This window comes from Dermacentor andersoni, chromosome 10, assembly GCF_023375885.2.
Source record: "Dermacentor andersoni chromosome 10, qqDerAnde1_hic_scaffold, whole genome shotgun sequence".
NCBI lineage: Eukaryota > Metazoa > Arthropoda > Arachnida > Ixodida > Ixodidae > Dermacentor > Dermacentor andersoni.
Window position 1 is genome coordinate 128,315,357 of NC_092823.1, and position 23,171 is coordinate 128,338,527.

Consider the following 23,171-nt stretch of genomic DNA (forward strand, 5'->3'; position numbering starts at 1 on the left):
CTGCTGTATCTTAGTTCATTGTAAATGTTACTGACACGTCAGTGCATACGTAGCTTGTGTATTCAACTTGATCTGTATAAAAAGGCTCTTCATAAAAGCAGGAGCATTCCGCACGGCTGTGTTAAAGACGCAAGTAGCATCATGTTTACTCTTCCACTCCTTCTCTGTATGCTCGCTGTAGCAAGTGTTTTTAGTTCAAATAGTAGTGACTACGCAGAAGACCCAAAACACTACGACGAGCAGAATTATTCTGACGTGAGTTTGTATGATTTTTACTGTTTGCATAGGTGCCTTTGATCCTAAGTGCAGTTTCTTTTACTGTTAGCTTGTGAATATTTGTGGGAAGCATAAGGCTGGTGTACTAAAATGCTGATAACATGCGCTTTGAGTAGAATAAAATAGGTGCACGGTCTGTATGTGTAAATATGGGGGTGCAATTCAGTCACTGAGGATTAAAGAGTTGGGTGCTGCAGAGTCTGAATAATATTTTACTGCTCGTGCGCTGTTTATTCATAAATTTTCTTTACCGTCAGAATTATCAGCGCTTTAATCTCTATGAATACATGTATGCGAAAACTTGTTTATGATGCTTAATGATTCTATTGAATGCATTTGTTTCAAGGAGTTTGTCCTACTGGAATTTTATAACATGCATAAATATTTCGAACATGTTTTTGTATTAGAGTACCTTATGCAAGTGAGCGTATTCATAGCAGCGGTTTTCGCATTGCCCCGAGCTTTCTAAACTGCGTAAAATAGAACATCTTGTCAGGTACCCCATCAAAAAGAACTACTTTTCCATTGGCCAATTGGTAATTTCTCTCCTAATGCAAAACTGGTTTAATATATTGTTGGAACTTCTTTCGGACACGTGAAAACATGGTGCTCGTCGGCAATGTCGCCGGCTTAAATTTCGCTGATTGGAGCTGTCCAAAGTGATAACCGCGATGCAATTATAAAACGTGGGCAAGCGACAGTACTTTTGATTGACAGTCTTGGTTGCCAATACCACTTGTTTATCTATTTTTATTTGTCACGAGTGCTCCAGGTGATCTCAACAGTTCACGCACGTGCTATGCATCAATGGTAGCAAAAAAAGCTTAACCACGTAAGCTTCAGTACGCATCACGCGGTACAGTCGACGTGCCGCAAATTGATGAAGAGGTGAGGGCGCCTCATATTCGGTTAGGCACAGAATGTATGCCAATGTACTTCCAGTTCTAGATATTACTTGCGAATTAGGTGAAAGTTCGCTAACTCGCTGAGCTCAGAAGCACCAAGTTTAAATACTGCGATAAAGAATTTGTAGTGTTCTCGAAGTCTGCCAAAAACTGTGCAGTTAAATAAAACAGCTGCGACCTCGTGTTCTGCAGCACATGTTCTGCAGAATCCAGTAAGGTTAAGGAATATTCATGAGAGGGCAAATTGCCGTTCACCCGAGTGTAGCACGAACCTGCAGAGCCGCAAATTATCCATGTAACACGAATGTACAAATTATAGATTAGTTTACTACTTCCGAAATAATTTCTTATGTGCATTTTACACCAATTACCAACATAGCTAAAACCTCACACAGCACGTGGCTCATGTAAAAAGAACGCCTGCTGAGCTGTTCCATTCCTTCTTTTATTAAGTTGATATGTTTCAATGTAGAACTGGGAAACATCTTTCATCTAATTCATTTTTTTATCGAAGCCTTGCCGTGAAAGGAATGACCTCCAAAATAAGATAGTAAGCATCACTGATTCATCGAAGTTTAGGGGAACTCCAACAAATATTCTTTGTTTTTAGTAAACATTTTCTAATTGGTGGTTTCCCATGGTTGACGATCGTAGTTCATGATTTAACCCTTTCTTTCTTTCTTTCTAAACCCTTTTCCTTTCTAAACCCTTTCTAACCCTTTCTTTCTTTCTTTCTAAAACGAGTCTACCATCCTTCTATGTTGTTATTCCTGATTTCCCATTGCTTCCTAATATACACTTCTGGTTTCCCTAAGTTTTCGGATTGTACACTTTTCTTGAACTTTGTTCCACATGTTTAGTTTCATAGTTCAAATGTTTGTAGCTTGTTGCATGCACTAGACCGTGTTGTATAACTTGCCAACTCCCCTCTTTAAAGCTGTAAGGCACTGAGGGTACAATAAATTAAATGAAATGAAGTTATCACACACACCCGAATGCCTGAAAAACGTCGTTTTAGCCTGTTGTGACTCGCAACGGATAAAATGTCTGCTTATGTAATGATTGGTACACCGAAACTAGGAGCGCCCATGTTGGCAGCGTCACTCCCAAAACAGGCTCCATGTAGCTCATGGTTCAAAACCACAATTTTCAAATTATCACGTGCTCCACAAACCTCCCTGTAGAAAAATGGCTCACATCGAACATCCGGTTGCTCAATATTGCCATTCGCGTATTGTTTAACCTTTTATACAGTAACCGATTTAACCATATTCATGTGAACTTATTGCAGCCGCGAAGGCGCGCTTACTGTACTTGAAACCTTGCCAACGCTAAGGCCCATTTCAAGGCGAGATTTATATCGATCCATCCGACGCTGTGTTGCCTTTTGCGAACTTTCCCAACGTCGAAAGAAGCCTTCCTTGCTCCCAGCCGTTCCCCTTCAGCCAGCGGGATAGCAGCGCCACCTATCGGCGAGCACGAGCTAGGGCCGACGGCATGGACACTCCCGCCTTTTGAGTGCAGAGACCGTGGGCGGCTGGCTTTCACTAATTTCACCTCAAATCAGCAGGCTTGGAATGCACAGATACAACCCGCTCCCGGCTTTCACTGCGATATTTTTGCACTTTTCGCACGCACACGCGAAGTTTGAAAAGAAAGAATCATTTATGTGCGTTATGTACGCGATATGTAAAGCGTCATTGACTAGGGTTTCCGGGTCTCAAACAACACTGCCCCGGCGTACTAAAGCTTGTTTGACGCGAAGTTCGTTTTCTGGAGCAGTAACACTATTTCTGTAACACCGCTGTTACGCTAGCGTTCAACTAAAACTGAGTGCAGTGCCAGTGTGCCTATGAAACATAGTAATTAACCGTTCTTTTGCGTATCGTATGTATTCTTTTTTTTTATAACAGTGCCGAATTCGTAGAATATAGGCATGTTCATCCTCGTCTTGAGCGGATGGCGAATATTGGCCTTAATTAAACTTGCTCCCCGTTAAGGATTTCGTCAGTACACTGATTTTCCATGATCGCCGGCTTTGCTGCTTCTTCTTTCTCAGGTACAACAAGCTTTAACGAATTCTAAATTTGTCCATTACGACGCTTAATGCGCCGTAATGCACAAATCGAACCACCGCCTAAATGCGGTCGTTCGAGGCATTCGTCTAAGTGAGAGACAGCGTAAACTAGCGCTTTGTATTTACTCACTGCAGCAAAAAAAGTCGGCCAGCTCGGCGTTAGGTGCGAGGCAAGTTCTCGGCATTAGGACTACGGGTAAACGTTTGCATTTGCTGCAGAATAATACGAATATACGAGTAATTCAAAATTTGCGTGTTTCTTTGACTAATTTAAATATATTGTGCTAAGCACATCTTCAAAAATGTTGCAACTGTAGGCATAGCTTAACTGTCACAACGAAAATGCATCGGCGTGTACAGAAAAAGACAGCTAGCGGCAGACTCACCCCTAGTGCCCGCATCTCTTGACCTGTTCGTCTGCAGACTAACACAGTTTTCCTTCTGCGGTACGTCGTAGAACACGGGAGCTCCAGCAGATTCATCTGCATGGTCCTGGCGAACCATGGTTACCCATTTTCTTGGTGGTCAGCACTACATAAGACAAAATATCAATTACCTCTGACAGGAGATGCACGTCTTAGCCATCTGCTTACCAGGCAAATGCTCCTATTTTTATTCTTGTGTATTTATCGAATGCTCCACATGATCTATCTTCGATTTTAATTCATGAAATGAATGTCAGCACGCAGCAGCGGCCCTATACTTGAGCTACACTATCGTATACTAAACAGTGATAGCCGATCTTTTTATTAAAGGGATTAGCGCAACATAGTCACCATGTCAGAGCGCGGTCTTTGTGTTCATTATTCTTTCTCACGGACCCTGCCTAGTACTTTAGCGTTAGCAGTAGAGTGCGAAGCGGCCTTTAAAAAGGCCGGAATTTATTTTATTGCTTTCCAGTGGAAATTTTAAACGTACGTTTCCCATCAGCACTACGAACTCTCTAAACAGGGCAATATTTTATGGGCACGTGTCTCGAAATAAACGTTTTTGCATGTCGCATGTCGCTGAGCTCATCTCATTTGAGACTGATTCGCGAATTTCTCGTTTTCAGATGCAATCTGTGAACGAGACAATTTTCATTCTGCAAAGAAACTACAAGAATAACACTCCGTTTCGCTGCATCTCTGGCACGAAATACAGAGTAGTCGGAGAAAGCATAACTGAATACACGCTAAAAGCAAGATGGCCAAATGGGACATAGTAAGTATTAAGAATTTTTTGCACCCCTGCACAGAAAGCTTGCCCCGACTCCGTTGTACCTTTCCTTTGTATTTCGATGTCACCCCTAAATGCAGGCACAACAATAACAAAATCTCACAGCCTAGCCACAGTTACCTTAGGAAAGAAATAAGTTTGCTTTAAAAAAATTATCACTCTGTTTTGCTAAATATAATTAACATTTCTTTTATTTTGGGACTAATTATTATCTAAAAACAAGCAATGCTGAAGTACTGTACACCGCGCGCACTGTCTGTACAAAAATTTAACGCGAAACAGAAGAGAGAAGTAATGTAATCGGTGCGAGTAAATTCCTCTTGCAATGCCGTGAAAGATGGACTACATTGTATTCCGAAAGGTCCACTACGGCCCCAATTTGAAAAAAAAAAAGTTAGAAAACCTGAAAATTTATGACGTCACCATTAAGTATAGCGCGGAGGTTGGTTTCAAAAATTCAAAAAGTGAAAGCTTCACCGTATTTTTTCTCTCCAAATAACATATTATGACAAAATTACCAAAAGTCCAGTTTTTAAAGAATATACTTAGTCAATCAGTCTAAACTGATTTATGTTTCCCTTAGGGTCCCTTTAATGATTCATCTCTCGTCTTTCACATTATTTTACAATAAAGTTAAGACAGAAGAGTTAAATCACAGGAGGTTCAATGAGTAATTACATTTCACGGTCCACATTTTTTTATTTATTTATTTATTTATTCAAAAGAACCTTACAGGCCCTATGGCAGGGCATAGAGTAAGGGGGGCATATTAAACAGTAAAGGTATAAAGTACAAATTTCCAACAGGATCAGTGCTATAAAAGATTACTGTGTTACACAATATTGAAGGCACTAGGAATACAAAGCAATATCTGAAGGCACACGAACACTTGTTATTGTTAACAGAGCAAAGTAATACCGTTTATGAAAATGATATACAACATGGCAAAAATGCACGATAACATACACTAGATTGGTTACTCGTGAACGGTATTAAATGGGAAAAGCATGAGTAACTGAGAGCGGAACGTGTCGGGATTAGATATGGAGGCTATATTATCGGGGAGGTCATTCCAGAGACGAATGGCACGTGGTAGTGCAGATGAATTAAATGCATTTGTTTTACCGTATATGCGCATAAAACTGAACTGATTATGTAATCTGCGTGAAAAAGAGTGGGGTGTTTGTAGTTGTAACCGGGTTCGTTTATTAGTGTAAATATATTTGTGGAATAAGCAGAGAAGAGCGATGTTGCGGCGGATATCTAAAGGCGGCAACAGTAGGTCTAGTTTAATTTGTGTAATGCTTGAGTTTATGCTGTAGTTACGGGATATGAACCGGGCTGCTCTGTGTTGTATCATTTCCGTCATATTTATTAGATAATTTTGATGAGGAGACCAAATTGGGGAGGCGAATTCTAACTGTGGCAAAATGAATGTTTGGAAAGCGAGTTTTCGAATGTTTGGCGGGGAATTTCGCAAGTTGCGTCGTAGATAGCCAAGAGAACGTGATGCTTTCGCGCATGTAGAAGTGATGTGTGAGGCCCATGAAAGATTATCTGTAAGAACAACACCAAGGTACTTATATGATGAAGTGTGGGTAAGCATAGTGTTATTAAGGTGATACGAATATTTAGAATTTACACATTTTCGGCTGAAGCACATCACCTCGCACTTTGTAAAGTTTAGTGTCATGAGCCATTTGTTACACCAGTTAGCGATAAGGTTAAGATCTGCTTGAAGTTTCAAGTGATCGTCAGTCGTGTGAATAGGACGGTAGATTATGCAGTCATCGGCAAAAAGGCGCATGCAGGAAGTAATCTGGGTGGGTAAGTCGTTAATGTAGATTAAGAAGAGTAAGGGGCCGAGGACGCTGCCTTGTGGCACACCAGAGCTAACAGAAGAAGACGGGGAAGAGACGTTGTTAACAACAGTAAACTGTTTTCGAAAAGAAAGAAAATTACGAATCCAGGATAATGTTAAAGATATATTAGTTCGCTCAAGTTGTTTCTAGCCTTTGGAAGTTCAAAGGGAGCGCTCTCTCGTGTTATGTCTAGTTGAAGAGCCTGCTCGTACAATTCTGGGAATTTTTCACTTCCTCTATTGCGAATTCAAGGTCGATGAGAGCACGCGGCGAATATTCACCTCCACCGGCTGACGCAGACACGGAATGGCCTTTGTTGCCCTCTAGGCCTACGGCCATTACAGCATGCCCTAGTGGTCCTCCGCGCCATGAAGCCAAGAATGATAGGGCCAATGAAACAGGTGACACTACGGGCAAGCAAGGAGATGGACACAATGAGAAGGAAGCGCTCGGAAAATGCTGAAGCACCTGGTAGAGTCAGTGCGCGTTGTTCTCGGTGGTCTCCAGAATGCGGCCGCTAAAAGTGCCCTGCAGGTGCTCGCCTGGCTGGAGCCGCTTATCGCGGGTCTTTACATTTATTTATTTTATTTATTTATTTATACATACTGCAGCGCAATTTGCGCTATAGCAGGAGTGGGTTAAGAAAATGTACAAAAAAAAGCATTGGAGTATACAGCTGTATACACAAGTGAACACTTTTAAAGAGCACAGATAAAAAAGAAAATACACAAAAATACAAGTAAACACTTTGCAAAAGAGCACTGGTGAAAGAATACACAAGTTATACAAATACAAATGCTGCCAGGCATACCCATGCCTGATTATGCCCATACCTATACCCATGATTATGCATCTGGGATGGCGGTTGCAAAAATTTGGGATGAGCATGAGCGAATGGATCCAGGTAATGAATTCCAGTCTTCGATTGAGCGGGGAAAGAAGCTGAATTTGAACATGTTAGTACGTGCGTAGTAGGGTATCAAGTTTAGGTCATGATGTCTTCTCGTGGATGATCCCGGCGTGAAGTTAATGTAATTATCATTTGAGAGCCTAACTAAAGAATTGACTATGGAGTGCAAGAATTTTAATGAGTCGATACGGCGACGAGAAGAGAGCGTGTTTAGGTTCAAGGAAGAAAGTGCTGAAGAGGGCGAAAAGTCTCGATCGTAACGATGACATATAAATCGCACAGCTTTTTTCTGTATAGCCTCTAGTTTATTAATCTCCAACTGCTTATGCGGGCTCCAAACTACAGATGCATAATCAAGAACAGGGCGGATTAGAGATTTATACATTAGTAACTTTGTGTCTTTAGGAGATCGGGTTAGCGTTCGCCTCATGTAACCTAACTTTTTTAGTGCTTTACTGCATATGTAGTCAATGTGTTTGGACCATGACATGTTATGCGTAAAAATTACACCAAGATACTTATACTCAGAAACCTTATCTACTGTACGGCCATTGGACGAGTAACTGAAAAGGGAGGGGGAAGATTTGTTGCAGAAAGACATCAGAACGGTTTTATTGAAATTAATGTTCATTTGCCAAGTGTTACACCAATCGCAAAACCTAGAAAACGACTCTTGGAGGCGATAATGATCATTAGAAGATTTAATCACTTCATATAAAACGCAGTCATCAGCATAGAGACGGATGTTAGAAGAGTAGTGAAGTGGCAAATCGTTTATGTATAATAAAGAAAGAAGTGGCCCAAGGACGGAGCCTTGGGGCACGCCTGATGTCACATCAACAGTAGCGGAGTCAGTCGAACTGTAAGAGACGAACTGGGAGCGAAATGAGAGAAAGCTTAAAATCCAGTTAACCAAATGAGGATTATTCAGTACAGCATTAAGTTTAGCAATAAGTTTAGAATGTAAAACGGTGTCAAATGCCTTCGAGAAATCTATAAAAATTGCATCGACCTGGTTGCCTACGTCAAGGTTAAATGAAATGTCATGCGTGAACTCAACTAGCTGCGTTAACGTGCTAAAGCCGCGCCTAAACCCATGTTGCATGTTAGACAATAAATTATTTGATTCCAGAAAGAGCGTGATGTGCTTATGAATGATGTGTTCCAACATTTTGCATGACTGTGACGTCAGTGAAATTGGTCTGTAATTCGACAAACACTGCTTATCTCCAGATTTATAAAGAGGGAGCACTTTGGCTAACTTCCATGAAGAAGGTACAGTAGAGGATGATAAGGACTTTCTGAATATGACTGACAGATATTTTGATGACCACAACGAATAACGAACAAGGAACGCATTGTGTATCCCGTCCGGACCGGTGCATTTCTTAACATCCAGGTTTAATATAAGGTTGAGGACGCCTTCGCAGTTTATCTCAACGTCAGTGATTGCTTCAGAAGAAACTATAGTGGTAAGTGTCGGGATAAGGTTGTTATCGCAAACAAACACGGATTGGAAATACTTGTTGAAAGCATCGGATATCACCACCGGGTCGTTGGTGACGTCATTATCTATTCTGAAAGAAGTGGATGAAGCACCGCGAGGTAAAATAGAAGACCAAAATTTTCGTGGGTTAGTCCTTAACAAATTGTGCAGGCGAACGCGAAAAAAGAAATCCTTGGCATTTTGCAACATAAGATTGAGTTCTTTCTTTGCCTTAAGAAACCTATCCAATGCCATGGGATCAGTGCCTCTTCTGGAACGCCTTAACCTTCGAACGCGACGGGACAAATGCAAAATATCGCGAGTCATCCAAGGAATGTCAGAATTTTTTTTCTTAGTCTTAATGGGCACAAAACGTTCGATACATGATTTGACAAGACGCTCAAAGTAATTAGCAAGGCAGTTGACGTCCTGGTTGTCTGCAAGTGCACTAAACGTATCGAAATGATGAGATAAGGCATCAGTAATGGAGTTGTCGTCCGCACGAGTGAAATCAGGGAAACTAGTAAACGTGTAGGGGGATTTAGAAATTGGACAGGAGAGTGACACTAAAACGCCTCTATGGTCTGAAATACCATCGATTACGTCGCAAGAAAAGTCACGTTCGGCTAGGTTAGCGCTTAAAAAAACTAAGTCAAGGACGGAATTTAATCTGGTTGCGCTAGAAACAACCTGGGTGAGACCAAAGGACAAGGAAATGTTGATTAGTTCTTTACAAATAGCTGTGTCGCGACCGACTGCAGACAATGACGGCCAGTGGATGCCAGGGGCGTTGAAGTCACCCATACAGATAAAATTCGACGAAGCAATGTTGATCTCACTCATGAAGTTTGAAACAGCATGAAGAACATCAAGAGTAGAGCCGGGGGGGACGATATATAACACTAATCACAATACGCCGATTGTGAAGGTAAATTTTACACCACACGGATTCTGTTTCTGGAGGAGAAGGCAAGACTGAGAATCGTATACCCGACCGGATAAGCAGTGCCACTCCACCACCAGTACCGCTAACTCTGTCTAAGCGCACGGCAACAAAACCGGGTGGAGTGAACTCAGATTCATAAATACCATTGTGCAGCCAAGTCTCAGTGATGCCGATAACGTGGGGGGAATGAATAGATATAAGGGACAATAAATCAGGAAATTTTTTAACAATACTACGAGCGTTTATATTCAAGACAACAAGGTTCTCAAAATGACCAGGACGAATTCAGGAAGTGGATGGAAGGGAAGTCAAATGGCCAGACTCAGAAGAAACACGTTGAGCGGGTGCCATTACTAATGAGTTTGAACTGTCATCCCAGTTATAACGAACCTTGTTAATGAAAGCATGATCGTATCTCAACTTCACAACAGAACCGCTGTCCCGAAAAGAGGCTGATGCATCCCAGATTTTTTTCCGAATTAACCGAACCCTAGAAGAGAAGTCTTCTTTAATCACGAAATTTGAGCCCTTGAGTTTTGAAGCGTTCCTAAGAACCTCGGTTCTGTCGCTGAAGTTAGAAAGTTTAAGAATGACGGGACGAATGTAACCAGTGCGTGCTCTACCGAGCCTGTGGCAGCGCTCAATACGAGGGCAGCTAGTATTCAGGTGCTGAGTAAACACAGATGAAACTGCACTCATCAGGGTGGTAGCGTTTTCATCCATTACTTCAGAAATACCATGTATTATCAGATTGTTTCTACGAGAATGGTTTTCAAGGCTATCATTTTTTAAGACCAAGTCCGTTACCTTAGTAGTCAAGGCATTTATTTCAGCGCGTAAATCACGCAGTAAACTAGAGTCTTTGGACATAGGAGTGGATTCTAGTGCATGAACACGTGACTCTAAAACATCAAAGCGACGCGCAACTGACTGTTGAAATGACTTAATTTCCGCAACATCTCGTGCCAACTGGGTCTGCCCCTCCAATAATTTAGAGAACATATCGGATACCGAAGGGTCGTTTTTATCATGGCTATCAAAGGAAGGGCGAGCATCGTCATTCTCATCGGGAGCAGAACCGGATGCACGCCTAGACTTAGACCGAGGGCCCGGGCCAGGGTTGATTTCCACATCTCCGCTTAATAGGAGACAACTTGCGCAATACAATGCATGCGAACAGCAAGATACAAGACGTTGTGGGCAAGGGAGCAGCAGCAGAAAGCGATCATCAGATCGGATACACTCGGCATCAGAATAGTAACATACCTGCATGAAGAGCAAGCAGCGATTAAACATGGTGCCGGTGCCGCTGCAGCCTAGCCCACTGAAGAGACGATCCACGCGCTGGACATTTATACCGTCGGCTGCTGACGTCACAGACCGAGAGTTGTCGATGATTGGCTGATCAAAGGACAGGGCATCGGGGTGACTGGCATGCTGTAGCTTGAAGTGGGACACGCCGAGGTAATCGCATATGGTAGCGATAGCGCAGTTCTTGGGCAAGCACTCGATGACGTCCACGTGCTCGACCGCCGAGGGAGCCAAGTCAGACGAAGCAGTTCCAAGCCATGTGACACCGCAAAGGGGGGGTACAGCAAGGAAGCCGAAGAACTGCATGAAGAGCAAGCAGCGATTAAACATGGTGCCGGTGCCGCTGCAGCCTAGCCCACTCATGCTGTGGCGCTCGTGCTGCTCACGCAGGGGAGGCCCACACACCACCTTCGTCTTAGCGCGTTTATCTGTAGGTTCACTTGAACCAGTGACTACAGACTAGATAGGGAAACAGATAGGGACTTCATGGATGAGATTTCTGAATGTTTGTCATTAGAGGGTTGAACTTGTTTTTACCGTTGCGCATCCCTCTATGTCATCATCATCATCCCTCATCACACCTTTATGTCCTCGTTCCCACTCCCCCTGTGCAGAGCAGCAGGCTAGAGCGCGTTAGCTCAGACCCACCTCCCTGCGTTCTTTCAAATAACTTCTCTCTCTCTGTTTCTCTCTCTCTCTCTTTCACTTCTTCGAGGCTGATTTCCGCAACCCGAAGGCTTTGCTGGCTTTTGCTTACAAACAACGCGGACTGACAAGAATTTTATTTATATATATTTGCAAGAACAAAAGAAAGAAACGACAGGCACGCCTATAATTAGAGGCTTCCATACCGGATAAATTTGTAGAATTATTCTCTTGTCGACTAGTTGGTTCATATTAAACAAGTAACGTCCCTCAAAAAACACACGAATGGCAAAAAACGACAGAGCGCAGGTTCTGTCCTATGCTTTATCCCACCATTCTTTCTTTATACGATGTAGTACATTAGTTCGTCAATACATTTGCAGTTATCTTGCGGTCCCCATGCCGACACGCGCATATTTGTTGCGCTATATTTTGGATAAATTAGATAGAAATACCAACGTATTTGTATTTAATTTATAGTGTTTCATAAAGGGATTTTTCGTTATATGTTTAAACTGATTTGGCTGTCAACGCTGGTCGTCATTAGTTGCTTCGCCTAGTTACCTACAGTGTATGGTGCCTATTTTATGTAACCTTTTACTTCTACGAGCAACTGCAATGTGAATATTTTACCAAGTGTCCTAAAAACATGTTACTCAACTTGTTTTAATGTTATTTTTAAATTTCAATGTTAAGTAAACTGAAAATAGAAATTAACTTTACGGTTAATACTACTATTACGGTTACGGTCACTTAATAAGGTCTTCAACTACGGCTCGTATCAGCAATAACCTACTGAGGTAGGTGCGCTATCGATTTGTCCAGGGCAGATCCTGCGTTTAATTCCCACAAAACTTTTAGAATTCGGTGACGGTTTATTGGAAAAAGAGATCCAATGTTTCCATTTTGAAATAAGGAAATACAGTAGTCCAAGGTACTACAGTATTCTTTGTAAACTGTAGAAATGAGAAACGTGCCCTACCCTTGCTTATTCAATAAACTGCTGCTGAAGCAGCCTTTCATATCTCTATCGGGAGTCTGCTGCGGCGGCCCGTCCGTCCTTTTCATTACACCGCCTTGTCGTTTTCACCAAACTATCTCATCAGTTACATTTCCACCACGAGACACACAAAAAGAAAACTTCGTCCACCAGTGGCGCTAGTGGTCAAACACAAAGCCCTGTGGCAATGCGGAGTTGGGAGCCGGGCGCGCTGATCAGTGGGATATTGGGAATTATGCGTGCGTGATAATTTGTGCAAGGCTTTATGATTCAGACACACGCTCGCGCGCACCTTGATAGTGGCGTATGTGAACGCACACACAAAGCAATACTAAGAGTAAGCAATACATTGCGCACCATAAAGAAGTTGTTTTGGGGGAGACAGCAGTAATGCATGAAGAAAGCAAGCGAGAGAGATACTGCAAGAACGCACTGCTGTAGAAGTCAATGAGTCCATGGTAGGGGAAATCGCCGAAGCTCGCCACTCTTGTCTGCAAGCAAGCGTGGATGTTGAACATATTGCTACGTGCTAGTCGGACAAGATGTCGACACTTGGATTTAGTGGGGCGTACCCATAAGCGGCCTCTGGCTGTTCTCAGGACAACGACGTGTCTTGCTTGATATTGGCTGGCTTCCGTGTTGGTCAGTGCTTGCTACCCCTTGAAAATACATCGTGTAAATGCCTACTGTGCTTCCACATAACATTATATCCCACGGTTTTCTTTGCAACCTAATGCGTTGTCTAGAGCACGTGGCAAAAATGCCGCAACTAATTTATTTCGGTAAACCACAACATTGTTTGCTCCTCAATCTGGTATACCTTCTGGAATCAATCATGGCGCAGAAAGAGTGGCCAAACAATTTTAACATATTTAAGTTTGACATATTGCCAGTAGCTATGTCAACTCTTGTTATACGTCCACACGACAGTATGACGCTACCGCCACAGCGTTGACTGCTGCATGGTGCAATAAATGACGCATGGTTTTAAGCCTACCTAATTGTAAGCTAATGTACATTGCTGGAATGAGCATCGTGATGAAATACGGGTAACATTGGGTCAACCTCGCTGTTGAGAATACCAACATTCATATATATTTACTTGAATTCAGTGTATTACAATATGAGAGAGGTAGAGAGAAAGAGAGAGAGAGAGCGAGAGAGAAAAGGGAAGGAAACACAGGGAGGTCAGCCAGTGTAAGTGCTGGACAAAGGGGTAAAGAAAATAAAAGAAGGAAGAAAGAAAAGAGGAAAATTCCCACAGTAACGCGATGCTGCGCGCTACAACAGTCAAAGGTGGTCGCAAAATTCACAAGCCCTTAAAAACTTCAGCAAAGCCCTTATGTATTACGATATAGAGTCACAGTGTGGGTTATTGGAAACATTACTGCCCCTTACAAGTGATAACAAAGCAGTGACAACCGTTTCTCAAAATGCCGTTTTGAACGTGACGGTGGCGACATCGTGATGGTGGTTGTTTCAATATTAAGCAACACGACGAAAGAATAATGCCTACAATTAACATGTACACTCTAATGGCTTTCCAATTATCTAAATACTTTTGGCACATGTGTCACGAAGTCTCGACAGACTACTACACGTTTTAAGGTCCCCATAGCCTGATATACATAAGCCAACCCACGACTGCTACGTCAGATTGAAAGTTGATTGCGCTTCTTTCACGTGGCACCCTTCCAAGGAAGTCTGGCCAAACACTTGGAACCTGAGAAAAAAAAGACGCTGTTCGATTTCTTGACTCCAATAAACAGTTGCTCGGCAGCGTCACCAATATAAACAGTCACGCGTTCTCTCTCCAGCAAGCCGCGTCTTGCCCCCCACGTCATTTCACCTTCTCGCTGTTCTTCACATTTTCTTCCAACAATCACATTCAGAATATGCATTGAAGGTGATTAAATGTGTAAAACGCATATTTTGCATTGAACGCGTTTTTTGCAAAATTTGTGTTCAATATGCTCATGGAGCATTAATCTAGAAAGCCCGTATTATAGCAACCGCGTCATTTTCTGATTGAGAATCATCACCACAATTAACCAACTCTGTCAAATAAAATCGACACAATATAGGCACTGGCTGCTCACGTGCGTTTACTAAGTTACATAGTGTAAATCATTTTTCTGCAAGTTTCCATGACTTCTTCTTGTAATTATACAATGTTCTTGTTTGTTCGTGGTTGGCTAAATATTTCAGTGGTTTCTTCGCTTATATTCTATTATTTTAATGATCTCTCATTCTTTAGATTATGCTTCAACACCCGCTTTCTATTTCATGCACCATTTTGTAATGCTGTAGGTCATAAAGGTGGTAGCAAAGGAAATGAATTGAAAACAGACTACATCCTTATGTATTTATTGACATCACGGGGTTTCGCGACTGGTGAGAGTTTGGCAAATTGTAATCAGATGAAAATAATGCTAGTTATTTTTAAATGTATACAGTACTTTAACAATTTAACGCACTGCGCAAATTTGACCAACGGCAGCTGTTTACGAAGATAACACATAATACTGTGGGCTCGGCGCAGTACAGGTTGACACCAATCACTTGTCTAAATTCTGAATTCTCTGCAATCATAGCCACGTTTATAATGCGCCTACCAGATGAACGGGATTCAGTGTGTTGTGTTCGTAACGCTGCGAATGATTCACTGGCACACCACGCTAATGAAGTGGGATGTGGTGCTTTCACTCCACAGCCCCAACAACTCATTTGTTCAAGAGAGAAGTCACTTTTTCTTTATCTAGTGTTTCAGCGTTTCGTAAAGAGCGTAACAAGCATAGAAACAATACGTTTCTTGCCTGGAATTCATAATCAACCACACAGTATGTGCAAATGGAATAAAACGCACCAAGTTGTACCCCAAGTGTAGTAAAAAAATAAAACAAGAACTAATGATCTAGACGCCCTCACGCTATCATTTGCGTGGTTGCATCAATTCTGCTCAACTTCAAAGACTAGAAAATCAGAGGGTGCCTCGCCGGGCCGTCAAACAGCTTTATAATTGCAAATTTTCGTACCATGTTTCCTTGTATTTTGCAGCATCAGCTACAAAGTCAACATGACCGCTACTACAACCGGTAACCACACGTGTCCAAATGCGGTATTCTACCAGGAAGACCCAAGTAAGATTTCCTTTTATGCCTAATAGAAACATTTTAATAGTTGTTTTGATGTCGCAGTATATTGTGGCAGAAATTTTGATTCTGAACGAAAGGGTCCTCTCGGCGGCAGCGCTGAACCTGTGCTCGGGCAACTCGTTTAGCAGCAGCGGCAGACTAAGCATTTCCATCGGTTCCGTAGCTCAGTGTTCAGAAAGAAACCGTGCTCACAGGAACGCGTTGATGATGCGGAGCGCATTCTCTAACGGCGGCAACGCTGCAGGCTAAGTAGCGCATGCGCAGCGAGTCCGAAGCCTACGCTAGCGTTTTCTCTTTCCGCGCTCGCAGCATGCCTGGTCGCCGTCGACGCTCCGCTTTCCTACTCACCCTTTTGCCATGAACTCCTCCTCTTTCCGCCTCGTGGTTCCACTGCATTCTCCTCTCTGCTGTTCTCATGCCTCTTCCCTCTCGTCGCTTTCATAGCGATATAAATTAAATGGTTACTCCAGGCGTATTTCTGCCATCGGCGTCGCAGTGATGTTCAGCATAAGCTCCAAGGGCGATAAAATCGTAACCACGTGCCGTATGCTGTATGTGCGAGTAAAAGCATGCAACGGTTTCGATCATGGCTGAATCTCGCGAACGCAACGGCGGAAAGTAGGGCAGAAGCGCGCCGCCTTCCGTCGCGTGCAAGGCTTCGGGGGGATGGTAGGGAGATAGGAGGGCGCGTTCTACTTTGGGAGGCCCGCGCAGCAGCGCGTGCACGGTCGGGCCACTCGCTGCTAAAAGCCATCTGCGACGGGCACAGAGTTCACGCTGCGCTTTGTTTTCGAAGCGTACTCCGCGTTGATGGGAGCAGCTGCACGAAGGTCAATTCGCTCGTTGCTGCTGCCACGTTTCATCACTCCAGCGTTTTGACAGTGGCTTTCTGCGGTCGTCAAGAGGGCTGATGCATACACACAATTGTGTGACGATACACACAATTTCCGCGCGCAACTGCCGTATTGCACTGAAGGTGGAATACACAAATACTTGCGTGCATGTTAAATGTATCTAAAAAATCCCAGATGGGTTGAATTCATTGCGGAGCCCTGCTCGATAGCATCTCTCATAGCCCATAGTAGAGCCCTGTAATGTGATTTTGATTTCAACCTATGCACATCAGAGAGAATAAAGCTGGCAGGTACATTGATGAATCAAGCGTGTTGATAAAAACCACATCAATGAACATTTATTTCTATACGTGGGTAGTTTGCGGTGCATGGACATGGTGCTAATTTGTATGAGTTCAAGCGGAAGCGCAGCTAAGAAACTTCAAAATTACGAACTCTTTTCTAATTAGAGTGCCTTCCTCTCTTCGTGTCATGTGCGCCGGAACATGGGGTCGCTTGCAAAATTACTCAAACACTGCTACGACAGATTCTCTATTAGCTTCTCGCGGGTTCTTTTCATCTTGCCTTGCAATCTTAATAACTCGTCTTCACAGAATAATTACTACTAATTTCAGTACTATTAAGGCTAATTCACACCGGCGACTGACAGTGGTCGCGCGACCAATGATCGCAAAGCGACCTGTCGCAAATAGTCGCAAATGGCTATATCTACACGTAATGTGCATGACTTGGCGTGGCTTAGTAACGTCATCGTAGCAGCCTAGTGACTATGGCGTTGCGTTGCTGAGCTCGAAGCCGACAGTGCAATGGTCGTTGCTGCGGCCGTATACAATGCGGCCGTATGCATTGGATTCAGGTTAAAGTGTCCTAGCTGACGGAAATCATTCAGGAGCCTTGCACTATGGCGCGCCTCATCTTCAGATTAGGGTGTTTGCCGGTAAAACCACAGAATTGAGTTTGTTTGCAGCTGAAAAAGTTACCGGAAGGAACACGCGAAATGGAGGCTTGTTTACAACATATTTACGACCATTTAAGCAGCGAGAAAAAGTTCAATCTGCGCACAAATAATTAGATCTCCTTCCTAGGCTTTTGCAGAGCACAATACCGTAACGATATCTAAACTCGCAATCAAATGATCAAAAATAAGCAGAAGTGTCGAGAGGCGTTCTGGAGTAATCAATGAAGCTCTCAGAGCGTCACACAGCGCGCAGCGAGAGTTCACACGGCTCAGGCAATCCAGGCACACGGCTTCCACCAAGTTAGTCGTCGTCATCTTCCTCGAAGCAGTGCCTACTGCTCGTTCTTCTCCAGTACAGAAGCAACTTGTAACAGCAAACTGTACATTCGAGTGATCCGTCTGCCTACTCGCGCCCTCTATAAAGAAAGCACAGCTCACATGGAGCAACCACGTCGCCCTGTTGCAGAAACGAGATTACGTCAACTAGAACACACTCCTAATGGGGTTTCAGGGAAAACGGCGCCCTTTCCTGATGCTTCCATTGGCCCGCCTTGCGATACCTTTGAGATATCCGCCAGTCGACAAACACGATAAGTTATGCCTGGTGCACCTACCGAGATTATTGCGCTCCAGTTCGCATTTGTCGGTTTTGCCACGGAGCGGAATACAACGACGAATGCGAACACGCAGTTTCGCCTCCAGAACTGCTCGCACGATCTTTTTGGGCGTCTCGTCTATGATATGTGTAAAAGCTGTTTTTTTTTTTCAATGTATATCGAAGTGATTATCAAGCGAATGCGGGTAGTCCTATGGCAAAACAGATGACATTTTCTCTTAAAAGAATGAGCTCACGAAAAGACTAGTGCAGCTATTTCTTACTTATGAAAACAGAACGTCGGTGGGCATTTCTATGTCACTTATAAAATAATATAATTAAGCTAAACAATATGTTATCCTCTCGTGACTGGGATGGGTGTGATTATGTGTTGTAAAGGTAAATAATTTCGTAATCTGCTAGCCAGACCTGGTGTACAAATTTCTTACAATGAAATTGTTCTGTAGCTCTCGGAAATCAGAGTTCGTGCATGTTTTTGACCAGGACACACCCAGTTTGTAGGTTTATTTTATATGAGTTCAAATGTGCAATTGCGTGATTGCGTACAAAGACAGCTGCCAGCTGTCTTTGTGCGTTACATATGGCGTTACATATTTGATCTTCAAAAACTTCGAACCGGCAGGTAAAATTGCGCTTTAGAGTAACTTAAAGACTTGTGGATATACGAGACTTTTCCACAATCATTGAAAGCCGTACGTGTAAGCCCAATCCTTAACTCTTGTAAGGCCCCGCTTTGTCTAGACTCCTACGGACCCGTGTCTCACAAGCTGCATACGTAAGGTAATAGAGGAGACGGTGGACAGTCGACTTCAGTTGTGAAGTTAAAACGCGAAAGTGATATCTAACAATGTGACATGATTCAGAAAGCGGCGTTGCACTATGGATTTGCTGTGACATAGTTACCAGCGCGAACAAGACTAACGGAAAAAAGGTGCGACAGAAGAGAGTGGTCTGCACTGCGCCACCTTTTTTTCGTCAGTCTTGTTCGGGCTAGTAACTATGTCACAGCAACGGCATCAACACCAACTAGCCCAACTTTCTGCGTTACACTATGAATGCTGCGCTAGACCTTGTCGCAAGAGTAAATCTGAACGCAGCAGCGGAAGTTTGACAATCACCGTGTTCCTTGATATTCAGAGAACGTCTGACACCGTAGTCACATACATGTGCTTGCTAGCTTGCTTGAGGCTGGTCCATGTAGATGATCACTGCGATGGATTTCACAGTGTGTTCAAAGCGGCTGGTTGTTTCAGCTTTAGAATAAAAAACAGAAACAGCGCGAGCGAATAAAGAGCGCAGAGCAGAGCGCTGACTAGCAACGAAATGCTTTAGTTGCAAAGCAGCATATAAACACATCATTGAAGGTTGCATATAGAGCTGAAAAAGAAGAATAAGCGTTAGCCACTGAGATAATCCACTTCTTTGGCTGATAGTGGGAGGGGCGCAGAACTAACGCACTTGTGAATATCTAAAACGCCTCAAAGATTTCCCACGTGCGCTTGCACTGTCCGGATTTACTCCTTACATCCACCGTATATTGATGTTTATACAGACGGTTCGTGGCAATTTCGTCAGCATTCGAATTTGTCATACCGGACCTGATAGAACAAACGTTTAAATTATGTAAAGTTACATCGTCTGCCATCACCGAACTCTTTGCTATCCCCTCACCTTCGCGCTTCATAGCGTCAGTAGATATCACACAGAAGTTGCTTATTCTCAGTGATTCACAGGGCGTCCTCGGCACCTCCCATCACTAATGAGCCCAGACCGAAGTGCCTTGATTCCACATTTAATATATGCAATTAAGCTTTAAGGAACACAGAAAATCCAGCGCTTGATATCACATTACAGCGGATCAGTGGATACCAGGAAACTTCCTTATTCGTGGAAACAGTGCAGCGAACGCTGCGGCAAAGCAGCTGCTCGAAAATGAAAATGCAATGAATCTTACCCATATGACGTCCGTCTCTTGCTGAGACAGGTGTACTGTCGGCTTACTACAAACACCTGGTTTGATCTAAAATCAGTGTTCATAGGTATGCTTCACAGACCCTAACATTAAATTGTTCATTCCACTAAAGTTGACCGAGAATAGTAATTGCGCAACTTTCTTACGCCGCCCGCGTACACGTGTCACTTTTTGTACAGATATCTACGCGTTGCTAGTCCGATGTGCCATTGCGGCCGCGCAGACGAAGACGTAAAACGCCTCTTGTTGAACTGCCCACGATACGGCACTGCGAGATGAAGACAAAAAGTGGATTTATTTTTGCTAGACCATCGGCCATTCACTATGAAGGAAATTCGATAAAACTATAATAGTGCTGAATATACTATAGCCATTTCTCATAATTTTTTTACAATAATGAACTTCCAAATTAGTACAACCATTTGCCAGTAACCATTGTTCTTTCTTATGCACTCTGCAGCTGAGGATGCAATGAATCACAAGATTGTCACCATGGATACCAACCACACATGCTTTGTCGTGGTTCGAGATAATAATGCTACACAACACGGCAAGTATTTCATCATCACAACTCATTAGCCCTGCCTACAGCGAGGTATCGCGCGTGAAAGTGGTCTTTTTTTTACTTGTTTCAAGAATGTGCAAGGAAGCTTATTGCTAGAGCACATGACAGCTGCGACAAGTGGAGCCATTCCGCAGTGCGTGTCACCTAAGCTGTCCTGCATGCACGCTATGCGTATTTCTTTTTTGCCATAGAAGAGTGGAAACATGTCTGCCTTTGCTCTAACGTTGCACATCAAATAGAGGAGCGAAGAAAATGCCACGTAAGCAGATTGCATGCCTAAATACATGCTCCGGGCGTGCAGTCTCTTGGCAAAGAGCTCTGCAACATCGTTGCAATATCGGCGCTGCGAAAGACGCATCGCCACATTAGCGCTTTAGTGAGTCGAGTAAATGTAACCAATTATTCATATCATGCCAACAGAAGCGCAGTGTAGTGGATAGGTGCGCCCACACTGACCTTCGCCATAAGAATTGCTGCACAAACTCCCCAGTCGGACTTGTCAGACAGTGCGTAAGCATTATCTTCAGTCGCTCAACATGCATCCGCGCAAGAAATAATTGATGAATAATAGTGTTTTATGGCCCAAGGGCTACAATGGCCAAAGAGCGCCAGTAACGAATAATTGATCGAGTTGCCGAGTTACGCACACCGCGGCTAACTGTGTCGAGGATGAGGCAACGTGGTGCAAGTATGGCAACGACCTGTCGCAAATACTTAATTGGTGCTCCTAATTATCAGTCGGAATTAATCGTATCGGGCGAAGTTAATGTAACCGTGATTAATCTGAATTAGGGTTAAGCAACGCAATAGGAATTCATCATCGTTACCATCGTCAAAATTTATTGCGTTTAAGTAGTGTATTCGTAATTAATCCTGATTACCCTTAGTTATTCCTGATTAGCCCTAATCAAGTTAACATTATTCGTATAATGTATAGGCTCAGTTATATTTATTATTATTCAAAGCTACATCCCAGGGCTGCGGCAGGAGCACTAAGTGAATCTAAAGTACCCCTAAATGTATTTCAATAGGCTTGACTAATTTACCCAAATTACTCTACACTAGGTTATTTACTTATTTATGATACCCTCAGGGTCCAAAGGCATTACAGAGGGGAGTGGTGTTAATATACAAGCAAAAATAATTTAGCCTAAACTAACTTTTATTAGCCTGACTGTTTTAATTATTAATTCGACATTATGCTTAAGTAATCTCATCACAATTAATCTTTATTACGTTTTTTTATCATATATGAGTCTTTGGGAGTCTTATTTAGGCTGACTTTCTTCATTGTAATTAACGTTGTTAGTCTTATTAACCCTGATTACTCTTAATACGTTACCAGTACTCACTATATATAGTCATAATCATAAATATCAGTATCCATGCGTAGACATCAGTAATTGTCATATGTATCTCATAGTACCACACGTATACCTATGAAGAGCATCGTGTTACGCGTTACAGAAAGACGAATTTTCGAATAATGTAGCCCTAGCATGCTTACGCTATAAAACACTGAACTGTAGTTAGAAGCTGAGACGACAGTGATGATATCGTTTGTGTGGCCTTTTCATTTTGCTGTGTCCCCTTACCAACACAGCAAGCCAGGGTTGAGCAAGTCAACCAAGTTCAAAAGGGCCCACACATTAAGTACACAGCGCGAGAAGAACCTTTGAAATGAACTAACTTTATGCCTTTTGCCATATTTATCTTTTTTTCAGAGTGCTACCTTGCAGTGACGGCGAGCGCAGCAGACCGAAACGTTTCCAGTCGATGCCAAACCGTATACACCACTTACTGCCCTGGACCAAGTGTAATCCTTTACAACAGTACTTGCCAGCAGGAGACCTCGTAGATCAGCCAGCCACCAGAAATGTGTCTAAACGTAGAATATACATGTAGTAATAAAAGTGATTGTCCAAGGATTAGTTCTTGTGTGTTTACTTAGATAAAGCTGTCTTAAATAATATTATTGAATCAGTTGAAACAAAACTAGCCTACGCCTGCTTTTCAGGAGTGGAGTAAGGTCAGTGTTATTATAATTATAACATAGTGTACTGTACTGCACTGCACATGGGATGAATGAAAATTGTTATAGCAAGAACTCCCCAGTGGGACTTGTCGGATAGTGAGTAAGCATTCTTTCCAATCGTTCACCTTGCACACACGCATCTCTGACATTCCGAACGCGTGTGGTCGTATGATGGCGACGTTTGAATAATTGATTACATAGTTACTTATTTAAGCCTAATTATTCGTATTATAGTGATGTTTGCTTAATGAATGAAAAAGAAGAAACCTTATTAAAAAGAATGGTCCGGCAGTTTTTGTTGTGGAGGCCTCAGGTGGTGGCTCGAAGTCCTTCGACTCGGGCGCCATCTGCGGCTTGCCGGACTGCCCAGAGCTGGTCTT

At 42.9% G+C, this 23,171-nt stretch overlaps 1 protein-coding gene across 1 annotated transcript; it reads left to right on the plus strand.

Moving 5' to 3' along the window:
* The first annotated feature begins 114 nt into the window (after positions 1–114).
* LOC126530271 (uncharacterized) lies at positions 115–22,676 on the plus strand. The gene is made up of 5 exons (XM_050180663.2): positions 115–255; positions 4,313–4,461; positions 15,694–15,776; positions 20,652–20,741; positions 22,481–22,676. The coding sequence occupies exons 1-5, from the start codon at positions 142–144 to the stop codon at positions 22,612–22,614; spliced, it is 570 nt and encodes a 189-aa protein (XP_050036620.2). The 5' UTR covers positions 115–141; the 3' UTR covers positions 22,615–22,676.
* Positions 22,677–23,171: the final 495 nt, after the last annotated feature.